The sequence below is a fragment of the Cebidichthys violaceus genome, unplaced genomic scaffold (genome assembly GCF_023349555.1).
Source record: "Cebidichthys violaceus isolate CVI_PGR_0920_01 unplaced genomic scaffold, fCebVio1.0.p SCAF_22, whole genome shotgun sequence".
NCBI lineage: Eukaryota > Metazoa > Chordata > Actinopteri > Perciformes > Stichaeidae > Cebidichthys > Cebidichthys violaceus.
Window position 1 is genome coordinate 2,123,507 of NW_027176395.1, and position 25,403 is coordinate 2,148,909.

A 25,403-nucleotide genomic window follows, 5' to 3' on the forward strand; every position below is an offset into this window, starting at 1 on the left:
CGTTTGAACCTTTGTTTAGCGGACTACGCTTCCCAGGGGACCGTGCTTTGTTTACGGCGTTTTAAAAGGGAAGTTAACGCGGTGAACGCGTCAGTTTGGAGCACAGCAGACAGTAATACACAGACGTTTAGAGTTATTTTGTTGTTGGTGGAAGCACTGAAGGAAGGTGTTTGAGTTTAAAGAGTATAACATAGCCCTCTAGCGGTGGTTCTGTATTAAAGTCAGTAGTAGTCAAAATGTGCAGGGGTTGGACAAATTAAGATGAACCCCCTCACATTCATGAGAGTTATAGTATGTACAGTATTTATGTGGAAATTATGCATTTCTCCCTGAATATGGAGGCTTTTAAATGTAGGAGGAGTTACATACTATGAGGAGCATGTGCTACTTCTTACTTTAAACATTAACAGTATATTTAGCCTTACATTAAGCACACTTGAATTTAACCTATCCTGTGTGTGTGTAGGTACGCCACTTAAAAAACAAGGTACATTTTAAGTATTAAATACTGTTTTCATAAGTTATATTTGATGTGAGAAAACCAGCTACAAAACTGGGTACAGGTTGCAGCTTCCATTACATTAAAGTGCTCTGTTTAGTTATCATTTGATCAAATGTGTTTCTGTTCAGATGTAAAAAATAACAGAATTATATATAACATTTAAAACATCTGTACATCTATTTTGGCTAATACGAAGAAGAAGAAAAAAAGAGCCAACTATCAAAAACACAAACCCTAAATGATCATCAACAAAGAACGACACAAACACACCTCAAAAGAAAGATTTACAACCAAACATACGGTGAGCAAGAAACACAAAATATTCTTTATTAAATATACAAAATTTGTGAAACAGAATTGCATCACGAACTGTAAACTTTCCAATCTCACATACTACCTTAAGCACATTCCACCGGCTACACACTCAAAAATACAAACAGTTTAAAAATCATAATGAAAATGGAAGACATGGAAGAGGGACGCTTATTCTTGCGCTTCATAAGTGCCGAGTCACATTTAAATACGTCCCCACGGTCGTCTGTGCACTTGGTATTGCGATCGCGCTGCAGAACAGAGGTGACGAGAGATGGTCGCGTATGCTTCAAGCTCACTGGCAAATCATCGCTGTGGTGTCGAAGTAGCTTAGATCAAAGCTTGAATCACAGAGCGATGAGAAAGTGCAGTACGGTGTAAAGTAGACCTAACTATACCGACATCAACAGACAGGTACGGTTAAGTTATGTTCTGACGATTAAGTAGTGCAAGAACATCCACAAACGCTGTTAAAAGTGGCATCATATCAGAATACTTTGTGGTGTATCGATCTGCTCCATACATTAAGTTTCAAGGCTTTTTTTTTTTTTTTTTTTTTTTTTTTTTTGGCATTTCACAGGAAATCACTGTTACTGCTCATTTTCTATTGGTATGCATACAATTCAGTTTTGTGCAGTGATCTAAACAATATCAAAACAAAGCATCAGAAGAAGTAAAAAAAGAAAGAAAGAAGAAAGAAGAAGAAGTGAACTCCCTCTCAGTGAACAGATGGCTTTTCCTCTTCAAAAACCTGCCTCCAGCCCCGACAAGTACAATGAAGTGCTAGATTCTTGACGAACGTCAAAACAAAAACAAAAATAAGGCAGCATTTGGCATTTCAACACGGCATATATATGCTGTAAAATGCGGTATATATCCCTTTGTAACACCTGAAAGCAGGAGCAATGTGTGTGGCTGAGCAGAAGCGGATGTGACACAGTGACACCGGGGGGGGCGCTGTGTTGATAACACACACATGTAGGAAGGCAGAAGCATGAGATCAGAGGAGCTGTGATGGCTGATGTTGATTACTGAGTGATTCTGTCTTCACCTGATAACACATACCCATACGAGAATCAGTTAGCTTATGTGGCTGAGCATTATGGGTAATTTCAAGACATGCCCAAAGAACAGAAAGAAGAAAAAAAGGGAGGAAGGAGGAGGGAGGAGGGGGCAAGTAAAAGATAAACGGCCCTTATCGTGCGTATGAAAGAAACCCATTCACTTGCTGGCTAAGAACACTTTTGAACATTCGGATGCTACAGTCCAGTTCCCAGTAATGTGCGCTGAAAGGCTGAACTCTCGCACCGCGCATTTGGTTTGTAGATTCAAAAAAACACGAGTCGGAGCACTCGATACTCATTTGGGAACGTTTTGTACAGTGTCAGTCCAAAACAACAGAACCACCAGGAGGAAGGAGGCGCAAGTCCTTAAAGTACATTACTGTGTTAGAAACATACTCGTGGTTTGGCATGAATTTACATCATTCACCATATATTGCATATGCTAGAAAATAATGAGACCATTTTCCGAAGCGTACTTGAAGATTATTGATGTGTTTTCTTCCTTCTCAGCAGCCATTGGTTCCAGTTCATTTCAGGAATATCTCTACGGTTATTCGCTAGACGAGAAGACCGATTCAACTGATCTGTACTCCAAGAATGGATCATTGATCGTGAGGCGATTAGCTTAGCTTAGCATTAAGACTGAAAACAGGGGGGGGGGGGACAGTTAGCCTGGCTCTGTCCAAATTTTTATAACAAACTTTGACGATAAACATGGACCAAGTTGTTCCTGGAGCTCTTGGGATTGTGAACCGTTGGTCCGACAAAACAGGAAATCTGAAGACGTCACCTCAAATTAATAATCCATTAATCAAGAAAATAATCTGCAGATTAATTGAAAATGAAAATAACAAAAGTTGCAGACCTACAAGCTTGTGAAAGCAATGTCCTCTGGTAACTGAACCCCTCCCTCTGCATCACTACCTTCATAACACAACGATGAAATAGAAGCAAACGGTCACTGATGGATTTTTAGTCTTGAGCCGGTTTCAAGCCTCTGCAAGTCGAGCGTCATGCTGCATTGAAACGGAGCTAAAGCAACGGCTGCCTCCAAGGAATAAAAATCAATCTAATCCCTGATGGTATGCTGCAGAAATGGCCAGCATTGATTTAAAGTATGCAATTTGTAGTCAATGGTCTGAAACATGCAAAACCACCGGAGTGGCCCTCCAAGTGGTTCGCTCTCCTTTCCCTACAGGACTGCAACACTTTTTGAAGAACGCTTTTGAAAAAGCGGTGCGAGGAGTTAGTCGGATATTCAGTGTTGTGGACCGAAGCTCTACCGTTTCTCTCGTGATGAGGTGATAGAAGTGAGGTGAGGTGAGGTGAACATGGAGGAACCACTGTTTCCACAATCAGGAAATGGAAGCATCTCAAAACCAACTGGCTGTGTGGACCTGAAAACAACCTGAGGACCCGCTACATTCAGAACCGCCCGAAAACCAAAGCCTTCTTACGAGGACGCGCTTCAGCACAGTTAAGCATGCCGGCTGGAAAACATCGCCTCGACATCTCTCTCAGCGCCGACACGTTTGTATCAAAAAGGACAGCATAGCAGTGAAAAGACTAAAGAGCTGTTGTGGAGGACGGAGTGAACAGAGACGAGAAAACCCTTTTTTTTTTTTTTTCCCCTCGCCTCTCCGTCACTTTAACTTGGAGCGCACTTGCAGGAGAGTGGGCTTCTGCTCCATGATGCGCACCAGCAGCGTGTCAATGTAGTCCTCCAGGTCTTTGACCTGCGGCTTCAACTTCCTCAGCTCCACCTCCCGCTTAGCCAGCATGAGTTTCTGACGCTCAAACTCCGCCTTCTGCCTCTCCAGGTCGGCCTCCCGCTGCACCAGCAGGGCGACCAGCTCGCGGTGGTTCAGGTGGTAGTAGGAGCCCGCTCCCTCCGTCACGGACTGAAGGCAGAGAGACGGACAGGAAGAGGAATGAGAGCGCAACAAAGAACAGCGTCATGACTCCTCAGTGGATTTCCTGTTGACTGAATTGAGTTTGTCTTCATGCTAATTTATTATTTAAATGCATGTAACTCTCTGTGCTCCAGAGGATTTATCCCAAGAAAGATGGTTTCCAACAGTAAATGCAAACTCATTCATTAACAGGGCAGATTTTTTTTTACTTTTAGGCCATCTCTGCCTTTTGTTAGTACTTACAACAGATGTGTGTCATCTATAACTGCAAACAGAATCACAGCATTTAGATAATGTATGTGAATTTAGTATAGTAATAATATAATTTTACCCAAGATACAGGGATTTTAATACATGATTTTCCCCTTGTTTTCCCAAATCACCTGCTAGCCAACAATAAACAGAATCTCATCACTTTGATTTAATGTAGTGACTCACTGCATCCTTACTGAGGGAACAAAATGCTAATATCAAACTAAAACCCAACTTTTAATCTGCCTAAAATCTTTAAAATTTAAAGTTAGACTCCATATTTTGAAGATAAAAAGAAAGATTAATGTATGTTTATGAAACTATGTTTATAATTCTAAACGTCATGATCATTGAATCTCAAAACACAAACATGTTTCCTGTCGTTTGCCTCTGAAGGGCAGTATTCCTCACATTATTAATACAATGACACGCTGTTACCTTCTTCCTGTCCGTCTCCTGCTCGCTGAGCTGGCTGCTCCTCCCCGGGTGGATGGTGGACTTGAGCTTCTCCAGGCCGGTGGCCAGCACTGACCGGCCCTCAGTCCGCTTCTCCTCAGCCGCTATGGCAGTAGTCAGGGGCTTCACTGGGTGGGGGCTGGAGGGGACGACAACAAGCAGTATACAGTATACGGTCAGGTATCCCTCCACCGGGGCTCTCTGGCTCTACATAGAAGACTCTGTCGGTCAACCTTTTTAAGATCCCCAGAAAGAGTAAAAGGAGGTTAGACGTGTGTAAGAGCCCTCATTAAAAAGGAAATACTGGTGAAAATTGAAAGACTTAATTGCATGCGTTGGTGCAATCAAACATGTAGAATTGTGTTAAATGTGTTATTACCCCAAGGTGAAAAGGAAATGCTATCAGTGACACAACAACACCTTTTTTGCCTGGTTTCTGGTTGAGAATTTGGCAAACAGTGTGGCTGTGTGAGAACACTAGTTGGCCCTGTTGGGAGGGGCCGTTAGTGAGTGTGTGTGTGTGTGTGTGTGTGTGTGTGTGTGTGTGTGTGTGTGTGTGTGTGTGTGTGTGTGTGTGTGTTGGAAGGGAGGGGGTGTGTGGTAGGATTCAGGGCAAAATAATAACTGCTAATTGGCCTGAGGCTCTGTTTCTCTTCCCGTTACCACAGAGCCAGGACACACACAAGACACCTGCAGAGGAGTCCTGTTAACACCAATATATACCGTTTGTGTGTGTGTGTGTGTGTGTGTGTGTGTGTGTGTGTGTGTGTGTGTGTGTGTGTGTGTGTGTCTCTTATCAAAGTGAAGAACAAGAGAAGGTCACACCACGAAGGAGAATCCCCTTGAGAGTCTGCTGCACAGAAGAAAAGCAGGCGGAAGCAGAGCAGCAGAGGGAGACTGAAGAGTCGACAGGATAGAAATTTCTGGAAGTGCGGAAAAAGTGCTTCCTCTCCACCATTTTTTTTTTTTTTCCACCGGAGCACTAAGCATGTGCAACCTCACCTGTTCTGCTGATTGGCTGGCTGCTGCTGATGCTGCTGCCAAGGCGGCGGCGGCGGAGGCGGCATCTCCTGAAACATTGGCTTTGGCGGCGTGCTGGGTGGTGACCTCGCCGCAGCGTTGGCAAGAGGAGGGAGGGAAAAGAGCGCGAAAGGGGAGCTATTGCTTTGAGGAGTTAGACAGGGAGCAAAGGAGGTCAAAGAGGGGAGGTGAGGGCCAGGCTGAGCTGAGGAGGACTCTTGTATCGCGCCGGGATCGCTCCCAAAGGAGGGCATTAGGAGGAGTTCCTCAAAGGCAGGTGTCAGGGTGCCTTCAGAGTGGGAGCGGTGTAGCGTAGCACTTTGTACCTCGGGACTCGGCGACAACAAGTCGCCTACGACGACGTGCTGACTTTCCACACCTCCATCGGTGAGCTTCCTTAGATCCCAGCTCGCGTAGGAGTCCGTTGATGCCGCGGGGAGGAAACCGAAGTCATCCGCCATCAGGAAACTTGGCTCGAGAGTCGCCGTCTTGTCCTCAGCTCCCCAGACGGGTCCTCCAGATCGGTCGGTCTGGCTGATTTCTTCGTCACTTGGCTTGCATTCATTGGTGGAATCTTCTTGGCCCGAAGCAGCCTCAGCAGTTGTACGCGTGTCATTCAGCTCGCCGCAGAGCGTCGAGTTCGCCGAGTGCAGCGTCGCGTTTGGCTCCGAGCCGCTGGAGCACTTTGAGGTCTGGTGAGACTCGCAGGTTTGGTAATCCTGAGAGTCTGTGCTGACAGAGAGGCTCGGGAAGAAGCTGCCGGCGCTCTGATTGGACAACTGGGTGTGCATCAGCGCGTCGTCAAAGTCTTGGCTGGGGCCGTTCGCAATGTGACTGGTGTTGAGGAAATCGCCCGGAAGACCGAATGGTATTGGGGAACGCTGGCTTGCATCCTGCCCTCCTACACCTGTGCTCTCAACGGGCGAGTCCGACGAACTCCGCCTCACGTCAGGGGAGGAGGTTATGATGTGTAGTGATGGGTGTGTGGAGTAGAGTTCCTCATCTGGAGTCGTAAAAGTCATCATATCCGTAGTGTCGCTGACAGATACAGAGGAATCATTTAACGCCGTCGAGAAATCCTGCAGAACTTCACCTGCGGATTTCTCTCCGTTCTCATTGTCAGACTGTAAAGATTCTTTGGATTCCGGCTGTAGTTCCGGTAACAAGTCAGTGCTTGAAAAGTTTGGTGACCGATTACCAGCGTCTTCACTCGCATTGATCACCGGCTGCTGATGTGCAAGCACTGGGGACTGCTGAGCCAATGACCCCTCTAACCCGCTGAGATCTGCCTCTTCCTCAGCAGCACCGTGCTGAATGACGGTGTGCTGAGCTACATCGGCTAAAGACAGATCAGTGGACCTGTCGGTAACGTCATCTTCTGATTCAGAGTGCTTTACATGCTTTACAACAGATGAATCGGAGGATTTCTCAAAGCAGAGGATGTTGCTTTCAAAGTGCTGTGGCTCGGCTTCCTCGCAGGAGGATGCAGAGAATTTGTCCGAGTACGACGAGAGGCAGGAGAGGAAATCCTCTTCTGCCTCTGAACTGCCGATACCCGAAGAACCGGGATCCGGGGAGCTGCTGTTGAGCTTTACAAACGGGGAGTGACAGGGGGCCTGATGCACATTAGTGTCGGTTAAATCGCTTGCGCTAGTAGCACCGTTAGCTTGATTAGCTTGATTAGTTTCAGACCAAGCGTCCAGTTCTGGTGTGTTACTCAAAGGGACGTCGTCAATCTCAAAGCTTGCGTGCTCCGGGATCGTCTCGAGGAATTGTGCAAATGTGTCAAAATGACTTGTGCTGGTCGCCTGGCCGAGGGCTTTTTGTGCATCGGATGCAAATCCCGTGAAAGGTTGGCGATGTAGTGCGTCGTTGGAATCTGTGTTTGGATCCGTTATGGGTAGTGATGCTCCTTTATCAGCGCAGTGTTCCAGTGGATGGTCGCCGGGTGTGTTTTGCTGTGTTTTGCAGTCTGTGGTCAGATCCTCAGGAGACTGCAGCCTGCCAGCTGCAAACGCTTCAAAGGATTCGTCCCACTCAGAGTCCGGGTTCAGCTCCCCGGCCCACGGGAAAGTGCCGGGCAACGTCATGCTTAAAGGTTTCTCCCCTTCAAGAGGACGTTCCCCAGCTTCGCTCTTTGCAAACGCAGCGGCGATGGCGTCCTCTGTGGGCGGGTTGTCGCGAGTCAGGGATGGGTTAACCGCCTGCGGAAAGAGTTGAGCTATGGGGGGCCGGGAACTGGAGAGATAGGGCAGAGGAGGCAGCGAAGGTTTTAGGGGCTGAGGGGTTAGCGGGTCGTCATAGAAAGGATTGTGCTGGAGGACAGAGAAGAAAGGGTTGCAGGGGGACATGGGACGCGGTGTGGTCTGTGAGTGGGAGAAAGGGTTAGTGTGATGCAGCGGGGACACCAGAGGGGCGGGATCTACGGGGGGACCCGGGGGGTGGTGGCTGGGTGGTGGGTGGGGGTCAGTGCTGGACTCTAGTTTAGGTGACACCACCAGGCTGTGAAAGGAAGGGCACACAGTCCTCTTGATTAGTGTGGATAGTTCACACAGCTCAACCTCAGGCCTGCAGGAGGATTTCGTAATCACACATTTTAACAGAGTCGCTTTTGTTTAACACAATTTATTCACAATGTTTAGTCCTTTAAACCCCGTTTTAAACCACGACCTGGAAAACACCTTTAAACCTGCAGTCATTTGTTGGCCACTTGAGGGCAGCGCAACAAGCTGTGAACACACAGCTTTGGCTTTTCATCACCTTTTATAGTGAACATGATAGAAAAGAGTTGCCAGCGAGAGCGTCCAGCAGACACACAGTCCGGCATTCACTTGTTTTCAGCTCCATTTTTAGTCTCTACCAACTAATGAGGGAAATGTCAGCAGTTAAATGCTCTACTGTGGTCTCTAACTGTGTCCGTCTGCCTTTGATGAGAGCAGAGAAGGTTGGAAAACCAAAACAATGAGCTGAAAGACACTAAAGACACTTTTGGCAGACAACGCTGCTCGCTGCTGAGATGAACGGGCTGAAATCAACACCTAAACTACACTCATTTTCCCCAGGAGTTTCTATTAAAGTCGTGCTGTCAAAATTATTGAAAAAAAAAAAAAAAAATCTTAAAATCCCATGAACATTCTACACATAGTGGCTTCAACTGCCGTGCAAACTTGAACAATCCAAAATCTCTGTGCCTCTTGTGTGTTTTCATTGGCCCATGATGTAATATTTAGCAAGAAAAGTTGATGCAGCTGGGTGTAATGATTACTTAGTGCTGCCGGTGCCAACTTGGCAATTTTCCCCAAGGATATAAAGGCATGTGGGTGTGTGGGCTGTGAAAACGTATAGTTACAGAGCTGGCAGAGAGGTATCGAGTGTACTATGGTCCAGAATAGCTGACCTCGCCTCAATCAGCAGGCGCTTATCGGGCCAACATTGTGTTTACGCTCAGCGTTGTCGTTTCTACAAACACTACGATACCTGCGGCTCTTCGGTCTTGGTCAGGTAAACGGATCAAAATTAAGAAGGAGCCGGTAAAGGGTTCCTATAGAGCTGAATTAAAGATGACTTCTTATGTAAGACAAAGTGCAGGAGCGATGCACTCAACACGTCAGTGAGCAGCACCAGAGAGAGTACAGTACAGCAGGTGACACCCTCCAGATAAATGACCCACTAAAGAATGTGCTTGTGTTTGAAATGGAAACAAAATTAGATGGGGTTTTCTTGCCTCCCCTCTCTCTGCCCACCCACACACACACACACACACACACACACACACACACACACACACACACACACACACACACACACACACACACACACAAAATCTGTAAGAGAACAAATATTGTTCCAGCTCGCATCGTCATCTTTCCAATGAAATTGACATTGTTCGCTGAACCATGCAACAAGGCTTCAGCTTGATGGAGCTAATTTCACCAGAGCGGCTCCCCTCTTCCATCTGCATTGCAGATACCTGCTGTAACCAGAGACTGAGACCGGGAGCTGAGGAGGGATGTGTGCAGAGCCGGAGGCGACGTCCAGCAGCCATGCTGGTGCTCAGGAAGTTAAAAGTAAACAACTAGTCGGACGTAACGGCTCAAGATTTTAAAAGTGAACCCCCCTGTGTTGACTCCAACCTTCTGTATGTTGTATTGGAGATTCTTTACTTGAACCTCTGAACAGTTAAGATATCATGTGACCAATGAAACAGTAAATACTACCTTTTAAAGTAATATCACGACATTTCGGGAAGCAGGCTTATCTTTGGAGAGAGCAAAGAGCAGATAGATACCGCCCTCCTGTCTGTGCGTTACATAGCTGGAGCTAGGAGGCCATTAGCTTAGCATAAAGACTGGAAACGGGGGGAAACAGCTAGCCTGGTGCGGTCCAAAGTTTAATAAAATAAGGCTGGGAGATAATTAATCGTCCATCTTTCAATAAAATCATATATAGAGACATCGTGATACACAATTACAAGCACATTCTAACAAAAAAAAAAATTCAGAAAATGTTACTATTTTGCACTAATTCTAAAATATTCAGTACTTTTTCTTTGTCAAGTATTTAATTCACACACGAATAAACAAAACCATGTGGTTATTTCATATAGACTTATTGAAATAGCTATATATATATATATATATATATATATATATATATATATATATATATATATATATATATATATAGTTATCGAGATATGAAATGACCTATATTTCGTGATAGAAGATTTACCTGCCAACTCTCTGACTCATTGAAGGCACTACCTCTTGGCACGAAAGGGAGAATTACTTGCTTTAACTATTTCTTAATGGAGCAACAGTTGGACACGTCACAGTGAGGTTGCCAGGTTTGGTTGTACCTTCGTGCCTCTGCAGAGACCATTGTGAAAACCTGTGCTCACCGGCCGTATCTGGCAACCATTTCCAAAATATATGATAATTACTTGGTGTCGGTGGTCACCTACTGACTCCGTACTGTGAGATGAGTGTCGATCTTTTCATGTAACCCTCAGAAAGATAAAAAAAAAAACAAAGAGTCACCTGCGATAAAACACCTCAGTCTGTGACTTATGCTGCAAAGAAATCTAAACCGCGCAGCAACTTGTCTCCTACTTCAATCCACATTCAGAGCGAAATGATAATTTGTCACCTGTTTGTCGCTGTAACACATCAGTGTGTGTTCAGTCGTCTCTGCGATCGCAGTGTGCATCTCACCTGGGTTTGCTGTGCGAGTCCTTTGATCCAAACCATCCCTTGTGTTTCTCCTCGGCGGCAGCGGGGGCCTGTTCAGACTCATCCTTGGACTGCCCTCTCCCCGCAGACTCGCTCCTCCCCTGGGAAGACAGGTTCCTCCCCTGCTTCTTCCCCTGGCTCTCCGACTCCACCGTGGAGGAGGAGGAGGAGGCGGATTTGTGCGGAGCGGGCCGTCCCAACTGCTCCTCCTCGTCGCCCAGCATGGGACCGCTTTGCTCCAGGGCCGCCGCTATGGCTGCCTTCTCCTCCTCGCAGGGCTTGTCAAAAGACCAGCGGCGCCCATCTCCGACGGGGCCCTTGAGGAGGTCCGAGGAAGGCCTGAGGTTCTGCAGAGACACGGAGAGAGGCAAAGACTTCTGCAGCGGGCCCAGGCCTAAAGAGTCCGCGGGTTTTCCTGAGCCCGGGTCCAGGGGCTGGACGCCGTAAGCATGGCTTCCGTTAACGCACACAGTGGGCTGAGGCACTGCGATGGTGATCTCACCGTCCTCGTCACCGTACTCGCATATGAGCGAGGACGCGTGCTCTGCAAAAAGCAGAGCAGAGAGGCAAAAAGGCAGCGTGAGAAATATGACGATAATACCTCACATTTGCAGGTAACTTAACGGCTGATAACACCTAGTAACAGCTTAGACTGACAAGATGTTTCACAGCTAGGTGGATTAGCATCACTAGCAGAGAGGCAATAGATGTTAGAATAAAGGGTTTCTAGTATAATGTTGCTCTGATACGTCATCTTAATACGTCATTATATTCACCTAAGTGTTCAAAAACAAAGCTGAAATTATTTAGTTTTTGAATCTATAATTATGAGGAATAAAATAAGTTATGGTAACAAACAGAGATGTGGCAACATAACCCGTCCATTAACCTTTATTAAGATATTTAAACGGAAGATGTATTTGTCGCACCCTTCTGTTTTATAATCACCACTCCTGTAACACGTACAAGCTAAAAAACACTTTCACAGTCATCCATCCATTTACTCAACAGTGGAGCTTCCTTTTTAGACATAAATACAAGTGACAAGCAAATTCATAAACGAGAACATAAACCAAATCTCTTAACCCACTTACACAGGTCTCACACACTCTGTGAACTAGAGGGGAAGAGCTTTCAAGGAAGTGGTTTATTTAGAAATATTTGACATAAATTCTAGATAAATTACCCTGAAACTATTTAGCAATTGACAGAAAAAGAATCCGCGATTATATTATTTGTTGTCATTTTTCATCAAGATTAGCGGAATAAATGCCAAATATCTACTGCTTTCAGGCTCTAACATGAAACGATTTGTTGCTTTTCCTCATCATATATCATCATAACCTGAATATCTTTGGACTCTGGACAAAACAAGACCTTCAAGATGTCTCACCGGACTGTAGAAAGTAACAATGAGCATTTTATTACAATTATTTGATATTTTATTGACTTACGATTACTTGATTAATCCAAAAAAAAAAAAAAATGGTTGTTTGCAAAGAGGGGAACCTGAACCTGAAGGAAGGACGGCTGTGAATTTGTAGCGAGAATGATACTCAGTAAGTGTGAAGTCTCTACCGCTGGTTCTCACCTGGGCTGTTGTCGGCCGTCAGGTTGCTGCTGTTGCTGGGTGAGTTGGAGAGGTCAGAGACCACCACGCTGATGCCGGCCGTGGGGCTCAGGCTCCCTCCCCGCGACGACGACTCGCTGCTCTCCGAGCCCAGCGACGTGCTGGACCGGGTGTCCGACGACTTCCTCAGCTTCCCCCTCAGGAAGAAGGTCCTCATCTTGCTCCGCCGGGCCTCGCCCCCCTCGTCGTCCTCGTAGTCCTCCTCCCCGCCTCCGTCGCTCGGCAGCCGCTGCCGCATGCGGTAAAGGGACCCGTAACCGCTGGGTAGGACGGCCGACGCCGAGTCCTCCTCGCTGGATCTCCTCTTCCCCTTGATGCGCTCTTTGAGCTTGCCGAAGGTGGAGGCGCCCTTGTCCTTCATGACCAGGTCGTACATGCTGGCTGTCAGGTTGTTCCGGGTGAACTGGACCGTGACCTGAATGTCTCCTCGTTCCTTCTCCTTCTTCCCCGTCTTGGAGTTGAGCTTGTACCACCTGCAGCAGACACGAGATTACTCATGAGATTCACAGCAAACACATTTAGCAGTTCAAACAATAAGTCATTTTATCAATTAGTTGGTCGACAGAAAATCAATTAATTGTGGAGGTCATTTATCAAACAAAAATGCAGAACTGTTGGCAGTTCCAGCTTCTGAAGTGTGATATATTTGCCGCTTTGTTCAATTTAACATCATTGTCTTTTTAATGTCTTAACTATCATATAGTTAAAAACCACCATCTTGGGCTCTGTGATGGACGTTATTCATTCTTTTCTGATATTTTATGGCTAAAATGATGAATGAATTCATCAAAAACAGTCATAAATTGACCACTAGTGGGAATAGTTGTTAGAGGTGACATTGAGCTTTTGTCGGTACAGCTTGTGCCTCATGTAGGCTGAGTCCACCCAGTGGCCCTTTACTCTTCCTGTCTCTCGCCCCCATTTCCTGTCATTCTCCAGCTGCTCTAATAAAGGCAAAAGAAAAGCCCTAAACAATCATATATACAGAAAATAGTCGCCTGTGTCTGTTTCTGTATACGTTTCTTGCCCTGGATGGAGTTGGAGGAGATATTTTGGGCACCAGGTCCACAGCTTGGATCAACATGAAAGTCTCCCGACTAAATCATCAGTAGAGAAGATTAACAGCTGCGTTAAATATCTGGTTCTTTGATAATAAAAGGAAATAGTCTGTGTACAAAAAAAAAAACGTTGAGTCTGAAGGTGCATTTCAGCAAGAAACATATCACCGAGCTGATATTAGTGTTACACGCGGCACTGACTGTGGGAGAAAGCTAAAGTTTAAATTGTTGAGAAGAACTCTGCATCTTAAATCAAATCGGGTTTAAATTATCTGTTAATTTTAAAAGGAATTCAGCAACTATTGCGTCGTGTTTTGTTCCAAAACATCACGAAGCGTTTTGAATTCACCGCCGCTCCGCTTCGGGCCTCTTATTGGCTTCTTCTCCATGGAAACAGCAGCCGAGGCTCATGGGTATTGTAGTATCTACACCTGCCTGCCGTGTCAAATGATGAACAAAACATCACACATTACACAGAGTCCTGTGTCTCTATGATAAGTAACACTGAGGAAATCATGAACAGAAACATTTAAATGAGTACAGAACGGCCCCTCCCAAATGGACGAGCACATTAAAAGCTTATTTCTCCAATTTGCAAACTACTTGTCAGGTGCACTGACAAAAACACTTCACTCAGTTATTTCAACTTTGACATGAAATAATGTGAACGAGGCTAAATAGTCCTCAAACGGGTTGAGTGTGCGTCTGTGTCCTATTAACACCGAAAGGCTGTGTGTGGCCAGACATCCCATAATACCTCGGGGGAGGCCTCTTGTTTTTTGTCATCAGACCGGTTATAAGCAAGAACAATGAAGTAAAACAAAAGCTCATTTCTGATTCAACAGCGAGTGTCCTACATAACTATGACTGGAGGACAGATTGCTCCAACTGTAAACTGCTGTACTGGACGGACACGGAGGAGCAGTTCTTTGAAACGCTGTGTACCGGTGGGCGTAGCGGCGCCAACACGTTCACCACACCGTGACTCATGGGAAAGTCTCATCTGCTCTGTTTCGACGGGTTAAAAAAGATAATATGACTGAGAAGAATTCCCCCTGTTAACATGTGTTTTTTTTAAACTTGGCTGGTACCAACGTGAAGTCATCAGAGCAGGAAGCAACACTGACAACTGGGCCTGAAACCAAGACCTGCTTTTATTTTCTCACTTCCTGTGCTGTTGGGCTACTTTCACCTCACACCTCGACCACAGCGCCTTTGTTCATAGATAAGCTCTGTGGGGTTGGGTGAACGAGTACCTGCCCAAATTTTACAATTCTGAAAGAGTACAATTGTACTTAGTTCCATATGTGGGTTAAACAGTAGGTCACAGGGGAAAAAAAGTCTAATAGACATAAAGACAAAAAGAGCCCAGCGACAACGCTACATGCTTTAATGTGCAAATGCTGACATCTTTACCGAAACACAAATCGTTGCTGAAAATAGATAAAAATGTCTTTAACTGAATGAAATGCAATTAAATGTAGCTGACTTTGTAATCACTTTAAGTGGTTGTGAAATACTGATAAACAAGTGATTTCAGTCCTAATGCACAAACATAAAACAGGATGTTAAAAGGAGGTAAAGTACAACTAAAAAAGCCCCGGTCTGTTGAGTCAACAAGAAAACCTAAATGTCATGCTATGGAGAGTCAAATGTGCGACGGAAGAAAAGTCAGACGAAATGAGGTTTCAACTTCAAATACGAGACATGAAAGCTGCTACATGAAAGAAAACAAGACTAAAGTAAAATCAACTTCACACATTTACTGCACAGCCAGAAAACAGTGCTTTTCATTTCCCCCCAAAAAAACAGGATTTCCTCTTTTTTTTTGCTGTAAACCTTCAGTGTGACTGCAGAAACTCAGCGAGGCAGTAAATGAACACGAGGCACAACCCAAACACTTCTAAATAAAGGCTGCAGACGGTTTGTTCACTGAACTCAGCGGCCCGTTACACTGGTGGTCTTTTGGTTCAAGCAAAAAATGTGATTTTAATTATGGTATGAATTAATACTTTTTTTATGGCTGCTATTATTTGTTTTTAGCAATGTCATGTTTTCCATTTATCCTCCACAGTTTTAATATCACAGTGTAAAAAAAAGTGAGAACAGCATTTAAACAAATACTGTTAAAAAATGTAAGCAAATACTGTTTTCTTACTGTTAACTGTTCATATTTAGTATTGTAGCATGTCAGCATGCTAACGTTAAGATGTTATCATGATCACAGTTCGCATGCTAACGTTAAGATGTTATCATGATCACAGATAGCATGTTAGCATGCTAACGTTAAGAGTAACATGATCACAGTTAGCTTGTTAGCATGCTAACGTTAAGAGGTTATCATATTCACAGTTAGCATGCTAACGTTAAGACGTAACATGATCACAGTTAGCATGTTAGCATGTTAGTATATAATGTTTAGCAGGAGAGTGGGGCTTGGTGATGTGGAATCATTATCAAGATATTAATACTGATATATTTTGTCTGAGATCAACATTCAGTGTTCTGACTGCCTGATATTTATTTAAAGGCCATTAGCATGACAGTCTTCTAAACCCAGTATTGTTATTTCCAGGTCCTGTTGGCGTATGTAGGAAAAGAGTTCCCTTCTCTAGCAAAAAAAAAAAGAAGCATTTGTGTAATTGTAGGCTGCAGGACAAAAACAAACACAAGTCCGATAACTCACAGCACAGACTGTTATGTAATCATCATCATCATCATCATCATCATCATCATCATCCTGCCACGGACCTCAAGTTCAGCCCTGAAAACACGGTAACACCCAAGATGAATGCCAGTGAAAACAATTAGCAGACAAACTGCTTCCAGAACAAAACACTCCGAGAGCCACAAATAACAAACAGGCGGAGCCCTGAGCCCAGAAGAGAGAGGAATGCAGATGCTTTTTAAAGCTCCACAGGAACAACAAAACATTACATCGCACGTAAATAGACGGCGATGGAAATGTGCCACGTGAGAAATGTGAAGTATGTGAACCAATCCACATTTCATTCTAGACGGCAGAACAAGTGGCACTCCCATGAAGCTGTGGCGTTTGTGTTTGCATAAAAATCACTTTAACAGAGGCTCAATTATTGTAATCTGGTTTACTTTGGAGCGTTTCATTAAATCAAATCACGTTACCGGATTATCAATCTACATGTTTTTCTACGTTTGGAGGCATCCAAACAACACAGAGATTTTGGAGCAAACTCTCTCTGCTCTCATATTGTAAACCAGTGCTTCTACCTCACATGCCTCTTAGGTGTGGACTCCAGTTTCACACCCATGTGCCAACAATAGTATCAATCCTCCTTCTGACTCGGACGCCAACTCCCTGCAGCCGAGGGACGGATCAAATTCCAAATACAGGACCAGCACGCTATAGGTTTCTTCTTTTGCAGACCTACGGCTGCTACTACTACATCCACCGTGCAGGGGTTGTAATTTAGGGCACAGTTCATGAAGGAAGTCCCTCTTAGCCTCTTTTCTGGGAATCATGGAGCAGATATAATCGTGGTATTTATTTGACTTAGGCAGACTGACTTACATTAAAAGATTGGGAGAAAAACATTTGTATGCTGGAAAGAAAAAAAAACACATTTCAGAAGAAATTTTCATGACACAAACTTTTGGTTTGTTTTTTCGAAGACGATGCAAAAAAAAGTTACAGGTCTATTTACGTGCGTGCACCTGTGCCTGTGGGTCATGTGACTCGTGAGAAAGCCTGACAACAACAAATGTAAACGTAAGTAACATGAGGCCTAAATACAGAAACTGCAACACAGACAAAAAAAAACAACCCAGCAGCCTACATTTTGAAGCCCACGTATTCAGGCAGAGAACAGACTGAAGAGGACCCAGTTTCCACACAGACTCCTGTAGAGCTCAACAAGGCCCGCTGTGCTGATATTGCAAAGCATTGTTTGGTTCAGTGCCACAACAAGCTTAACTCAATGTTCTGCCTGTTTTTCGGAATTTAAACAGTCCCATTCCAGAGCTGCAGAGCATGACTGCATATCTGCTTCCCTATCTTCCAAAACAGGAAATCACAACACTCCACCCCATCCCAGCACGACACCATCTCCACATCGGATAGGAGCGTTTTCCCTAAGCTTCCTTCTTATTCTAGGCTTTCGGCTTGTTCTGTGGAACAAGTCGATCCTCAGAAACCGCCCTTCAAGGCAGTGCAGGGCTGAAATTACAAGACAAGTAGGCTGTCAACCTATTTTACCCAGCATGTACTCAGTCTCTGTGGGGCTCTGTGAGCCTGGGTGGCATCTGAGCCACGCAGAAGAGGACTCTCCGAAATAAAACTGGTGCCAAGGGCGCAGGATCTGTGTCAGCCGTGGGATTTAGCGGCGCACTTTACCCACCAAACATGTTGTTATTTAAGGTTATTTCACTCTCAGATACTCTTTACAAGGACAGACGGAGCTTGATGCACTTCACTGCAACTGAAGAAAACATCTGAACCACTCTGTCACATACATAGGTCACATTTAGAAATAAAACAAACATGTTTGCGTGAGGTTGTACTCGGGCAGACAGAAGAATGTTTAATATCCTACGAAATCAATTTGCATGTAATCCACGTAGTCGTGAACCAGGAAGTAGAAAGATTGCAAATACCAACACAGAGCCGGTAGAATGGGTAAAAAAAACAAAAAAAACCAAACTTGAATATTACCCAGGAGTCCGTTGCACAAAATGCTAACATCTGCATGTCTATATAGGTAAATGTTCACCATTTTCAACATCTTTGTTTAGCGTGTTGGCATCCAAACATATGCTAATTTAGCTCTAAACACAAAGTACAGCTGAGGCTGATGGGAAATGTGATATTTTGGCTCAAACCAAAATACCGGACAAGTTGATATTTTGACCCGACGAGGGCGACGACAGGAAACGTTCCTTCTCTGGGCACACCATGGATAAGTGGACCAAATATCAATAGTTGTTATTTCAGTCTGGACCAACAGAAAATTCCATGGATTGATATTGACGTTCCAGTGGATCAAACCGCTGGGCATTCCATGACGCCAACACACAAAAACAACTCAATAGCAAAAATACTAAATGTATTCTAAAACAGCAGGAGGTCAGATTTGTGTCCAAATAAATTGGGACTCACAAACATTAGATCTTTGATAACCATAAATGTTCTCTTAAATATCGGATTCATTGGGATAAACAGTCAACAGCGCTGAGCACGCTGCAAAAACTACAATCCACGCACGGCTTAGTGCGTCAAGCCACTTACAGACGGTGCTAGGTAGGCTAGGTGCTACTTCATTTTAATAATCAAGTGGACGCTTCCCATTTCATCTCTAGCTATGAAATGAGCCAACAAACCCTCCAGGAGCACTGTGGGTAACGCTGGTATTGCGGCCTGCGATTCCTGCCTTCATCAGCAGAAGCAGGAGACGGGCCGAGAGACCCAGACCACATTCCACATCTGGATGTGATGAGCTCTAACCTCGCCGCCAACTTCCCTCCCAATACTTTCACACAACCGAGCATTGTGTCTTAAAACCACACCTCCTCAGGCCCAAAGTGATATAAATTGTATTAAAAAAAAAAATGAAACAAACAAAGGTTGCCAACCCTTCGCAGACTGAGAGGACAGGGCAGCTAGAAAGAAATACACTTTTACGGATGAAATACTTCAGTACTCAGTCGTACTGTTCTTAAACACCAAAGGTTTTCATGCAGCTTTAAGCAAAAAAGGACAGCAGTAGATAGTAGTTGATCATTTGTCTGTTGACAAACAAGATAAATGAATACCTGCATATCCTCAGTATTAAGCAACAGTAAAAATGAGCCAATGAGCAAAAGTAGATCACAAACAGGAGCTGGAGCTGCAGCTACATCCTGATAACAAGGCTGCTGCTGTCTGTTCACTTTCAAAGCCTGCAACAAATTATACAACTTTCCTTCTATTACACTGTGCTGTTGTTATACAACGTAAAGTTCAAGGCCAATGTCCGCATGACAAAAGGCAGATTCCTGTTACCTTTTGTGTTAAGATGCTTTAAGGATGTAGAGCGCTGTGAGACAAAATGTGGCTTTAAGCAGACTTGCATTTGCTAGCCTCCCTTAGCAATGAGCTGCTTTGCATAGCATGCTAGCTTACTACCTAGCTAGCTACCAGAGCACTCATTTCCATGTGTCTTCTTCTTGTCTTTGCGTCACTGTATCTCCATGATGATGCCACAAAGGCTGATGGGAGATTTGTGATGCGACTGCACAGCCTCTACATGACTCAGGAATATACGTTACCAATACGAGTTGAATGTAGGCCGCTATACATCCTTTGATTACATAAAATTGGAGTTTATGAATAAATAAATCTCTTTGTTTTCAACAAGCTGAGGTACATTTGTGCTGTATAGGATTGTCCGGTCACACTGTTATGTAACTTCTAATGTCCATTAAACCATATTCTCTCTCTGCGGTAGCTACTGAAAGTCTGTCTGCACTTAACAGAGGATTTGGCTGGATGTACATCGTACATCACACACACACACACACACACACACACACACACACACACACACACACACACACACACAGTCTCTCAGCAGATGGAGGTTCAGCTCCCAGGCCTGCCTCAGTAACACTCACTTGCCTGAAACAACATCAGAGCTTTGCCTTCTCCAGATAAACAACATGACGGGCGACGTTAAACTGAGACAGTAATGGCATTAAGAGCAGCGGTTGTAAAATATAAAAACTAACATTCTAAATCATAATGTCGGCGATTCAAGAACCACCCGACCGACACCGTGAAGAATCCCTGTACTGCAGAAAAAAAAAGGGCTGAAACTTAAAAAGTACTCTCTTGGGAAGAAACTTGATTATCAAAGGGAAAAATGTGCACGACAAGTTCAATATTCAGCAAAAGTGTCGCAAATTATTTAATTTTAGGTCGCTTGCTTGTTTTTGTCCACTGTGCGTTGATCTGGCAGAGCTTCTGTAGCTTCCTCCTGACAGACCCAGCAGGGGAATTCACCCAACGCCCACCTTTCGGGGAATCTGCTCTACACTGATAGTTCATCATGCAAAAGCATCACGGTCACTGCATCCTCCCATGCCCATGTCCTAATTCAACACTGGCTATTTAGAGTGTTTCTCTCTTTTAACAAAGAGGTAGACTAAGAGACTCCAGATTACTGATTTGGTGTTACTTAAAATATAGATAAAAATAGTAAAAAAGTCCCTTCTCGATATCCCAGAGCCCTGAATGATTTCATTCAATTCAAAACCCCAAAATATTCAATTTACAGGTATATTAAAAACCCATAAAAGCAGCAAATCCATCACATTTGAGAAGGTGCACCAGAGAATGTTTGGCATTTTTCCTTGATAAATTACTTCAATGATTAGGCTGCAAATTAATGAAGTTATTTAATATTGTTCTCCTTTAAAGTTACACTTGGTTACAACAGCTGTAGGTAGTAAGCTAGCTAGTCATGCATGCTAACATTTGCAGCTTGTATTAGAGCAGATAAACAACTTCCTCTTTACACATTTTGGGCTTTTGTAAAGGCTGCCAGCGTCACGACTCGAGCCCTCACCTCTGGCACTGCCTCGCTTAATCATCACTTTTTCTTCATCCTCTCACCTGCAGAATAACAACCACACCTAAATTTAAACCTCATCCTTCATTTCCACCGACTGTGACTGGAACACGCTGATTCAGTAGTACACTGTGTGGAAACTGATGAATCCTAGAGAGAATAAAACAAGTCAGAGGCTCAGAAGGAAAGAGCCATTTCGACCTGACGTATCTCCTCCATTTGCTGAAATATACGACCCGCAGCACTACATCACTGTGACGCCCGCAACCTCCTCTAAAGGGCTTTATAAATATTAGAAACTGTAAAGTGAAGGAGTCTTGGCACGGTCCCCTCAACCTCTGCAATACCAAATGTCACACTACTGTCACTGAAAACCACATACTTGAAATGAAAAAGCATGTGGTCATCTGTATGTAAACTGTGACTTTAGTTGTTTTTTTGTTGGTTTTAAAAGCGCTTTTTTTCTTCTCTCCATCTCACCTTAGCAGCTAATTGACTGCACTTATATTATCAGATTTTACTGCCACCATTCACCCCTCCGTCCGGGGTTTTATCACCATACAAAGAAAGCTTTGAACAATATAAGAGCCTCAGAGAACCTATTATTTACTGAATCACGAGCCCAAAGATAACACAAATCAGACAGCTTTACTTTTAAAGGGCGTTCCTGGGAACAGCCCAAAAATCACAAACCATCCTGAAGAGGAAAAAAAAAAACTGTGCAGTCATGTGCTGTTCTGAGTCAGTTGACATTTTTAAAAGATGCAAAAAGATAAAGCCAATCATCCATTTCTACTTGTGAACAATTTTCTGATCCAAAAGTATTTTTGGTACTTCTCTCTTGATTTATTCCCTCAGTAAACATTGTAAACATGAGTTTATGGTCTCAATCTCTAGTTTCAAGTCTTCTTCAATACAGCATGATGTTCATTTAGTACATTATGGTCCTGTTTTAATGTCAAATAGACCATAAAAGCGGAATGTGCTTTAGGGCGGGGCTAATTTGTGATTGACAGGTCGCTACCGCTACCGGAACCGCATACAGCATCTCTATGTCCCTCCTCCTCCTCCTCCGCAGCCCAAATATGGTAACTTCCGTTCACTGGTTGCAGACGTAATCCAAGATGGCGATGGCCGTAATCCAAGATGGCGACAGCCATACTCAAGGCTTCAGAACATATTCACAAATTTAACAGTAGAGTTGATTCTGACTGGTGAGAATGCAAAAGATTTTGTGTACAACAACGTATATTGTAGCATCGAGTAGCACAACAACTACAACAACTGGTTTCTCCTTAAATGCTGCTCCTGTTTTGGTGAATGTTCTCTGTCAAACACAAGATGCTTGAAGCGTTTTTTTTGTATTTTGTTTTAAAGGGTTGACCTACGGGAGCAGTGTTTGACTGTTGGGATGCGTTGCTATTGACCAGCCCAGATTCATTGAATACCACATGGAGACAGTGAATGTACCACGACACCAAACTGCTGACACGTCAACATCACAGGCTGACTCTAACCTTCAAGTGACCAGCTCCAACAGAAGGAGGCTGGTTCCCCTTTCAGCTCATGTTCACAGGTCTATCTATCAGGCGTGGTCGGCCGCTAAGTTATTATTTATCAATCTGCCATAAAGGACAGAGAAACCAAAGACGGCTGAGAGGAACATTTGTGTTCGTCATTGAGGCAAAATATTCAATCTGTGCTGAGGGACGGGGGATGTCCTGGGTCGTGTACCAATTCTGATTCACACTGGACCGCTGGAGCGAAAATACTCTGGCACTTGTACAAATGCACCCACCAGGTGATGCATATTCTATTGCCAGGTCACAATATGATGATGCTTGTGACAAAATTTGCCTTTAGAAAGACAAAACTGTCCTTTTCAAATTGGAAAAATGAAGTCATTTTGCTCTGCCTGGGAGAATGTAAACAAAGCGCCATCACATCTCGTCATGATCTCATGGCAGGAAATGTTTCAGCTGCCCAAAACATCAGCAGTCTTTGTTTTTTAACATCTTTTTCTACATCAGAAAGTCCAATATCTGGACTCAATTGACCATAATGCATTGCTACCGTGCAACATCCCTTGAGTTCAGAATACAAATCTGACTCATTTACTTGCTAATTTGTATGCATACAATATCAACCCTACATCTGAAAAGCAACAAGTTCACGCTTGCTGTCTGGGGGGGGTGTTGAAAGGGATTATGGGAAATGTTAAACCTCACAGACAGAACTATATAACAAGAAGTTTTAGGGACCGGTGCACCAAAACATGTCTGTCCTTCACCTCTAAACAACTCCAACTAAAACCACATACTGGGCATTAATTCCAGTTATATGAGGGCGGAACACTTCCTTTAACACATCGAGATGATGCAACGTCAAAGTTTGCATCGGCCCTCTTTGCATCCTGTGCTCCAGTGGGTGGGTTGGACTGCTGTAGAAACAACATGTTATGCTTAAAATACCTTGGAGCTCTCGGATCATGAATCTGTTAGATAATCCCTGGAATTGGGACAGGCATTAATCCCCCCCCCCTCCTGCTGCTGCTGCTCCACGTCATGCCTCAGCTATTGGGGAAACAACACTTTAACACGCAACAAAAGCAAAACACCTAATGGAGGAGGTGAACGTGAAGTTTCTAGAAGGACTGGGTTATTTTGGAGGGAGGGAAGCCTTCTGCCTCAGCGGGGTGAATAGTGGTCAGATGTGCTCAGAAGAGTTCTGTGTCTGTGGGAGGAGGGAGGGTGTGTCTGCAGGGCCCTGATGCAGCACCAGAGACTTGACAGCTGTGTTTATATCTGAGAACAAACTGTGAAGCAACAAAAAACAGGAAAAAAGCATAACTAGAAACACCCTGATGAGTTCAATGAACATGGGAAATGGCAGCTCAAGCTGCATGCAGGTTTTGGTCACCCTCATGCTGACATACACACACACACACACACACACACACACACACACACACACACACACACACACACACACACACACACACATGTATATTATACACATGTATAGGCAGCTGAACTTACTCGTTTTTAACGCATCTAGTCTCATGAAAGACCTTATCCAGCTGGATCACCGCCTGTCCGAGGAACACGTCCAGCCCCATGAGCGCCCGGTGCATCACGATGAGGACCAGCTCGTTGCTCCCGGCCGGACAGCTGCTCCGCCCGCCGCCGGTCTCCAGCACGCCGGGCTGCAGCTCGAACGAGCACTCCTCCCTCCACTCCGGCTCGGTGGTCTTCTCCGCCACGCAGGTCGAGTACTTCTCCTTCGCCAGCTGGATGATGGTGTACACGTCGCTGGTGCCGTGCTTGCCCTTGCCCCGTAAGCCCCTGGCTCTCAGCACCGTCACCTGGACGTGTGTCGGTAACCATTTCTGGTCCTCCTCTACGGTTAGCGAGGACATGTCCTCTCCTACCCCCCACCCCACCCCACCTTCCTCCAGACCAGACCAGACAGTCCGACCACCGGCGAGTGGTGGTGGTGGTGGTGTCCGCCGCTTCCTCCCTTGCTCTGGGTTTGCACAGTCACATCAGCTCCGGGGTCGGCGGGCGGTGCCGCATTATGGCTGTCTGTCGTCTCTGCAAAGTTGCCGTGGTTGTCGGTTTGTTTTCTTTTGTGTGTGTGTGTGTGTGTGTGTGTGCGTGCCCCGGCAGCTGCTCCTCCTCGAGTCTCTCGCAGCAGCAGTCTCGGCTCTGCGGCTGCAGCAGCGTCCTGTGTCCCTGCCTCTCTCCCGCTGCCGTACGGGCCTCTCTGCGGGCAGCGACGTCACGCCTCCCTCTTCTTCTTCTTCTGCAGGACGAGGAAGTTCAACTCGAGAGACACAAAAACACACGCACGCGCGCGCGCGTGCGCGCGCACACCCGCTGCACGCACAGAGACTACAATACAGGCGCACGCTGGAATGTGGCGGGTGTTGTATTTCAACCAAATAAAGTCCACTCCTCTCTAAAGAATGTAAAACTCGCGTGCTACCTGGCTGCGATGACTCTGATGAAGGCTTCTGTACTACAAGCTGCACAAATATTCCTTTAAATTATACATTAAAGCCAGGCGAGACTGCCTGAAGCCCATATACACTGACATGTGTAGGCTTAAATAAACCCTACATGCTTACACAACATTTTAAATAGTATTAAACATCTTACCAAGTGCTGTGCATAATGATTTATTTCATTATTACTCAATAAAACACCAGAAAACTATGAATTATACCCACTACAGTACCCCTACAACCAAGGCGATAGATATCAAGTGTCTTGTTTTGTTGAAACCTCAAAGACATTACATTTCCTATATTAGTAAGACAGAGAAAGCAGGAAATTATCACCTTTAATGAGCTGAAACTCAAGGATATTTGACATTTTTGC

General features: G+C 44.7%; 1 protein-coding gene across 1 annotated transcript; it reads right to left on the minus strand.

Moving 5' to 3' along the window:
• Positions 1–799: 799 nt before the first annotated feature.
• On the minus strand, positions 800–24,805 carry rab11fip5a (RAB11 family interacting protein 5a (class I)). Its single transcript, XM_068717574.1, has 6 exons — positions 24,060–24,805; positions 12,342–12,853; positions 10,733–11,294; positions 5,502–8,021; positions 4,482–4,638; positions 800–3,779 (listed from the first exon to the last, which is right to left on the minus strand). Exons 1-6 carry the CDS (start codon positions 24,437–24,439, stop codon positions 3,522–3,524), a joined length of 4,389 nt encoding a protein of 1,462 aa, XP_068573675.1. The 5' UTR covers positions 24,440–24,805; the 3' UTR covers positions 800–3,521.
• Between the last annotated feature and the right edge of the window lie 598 nt (positions 24,806–25,403).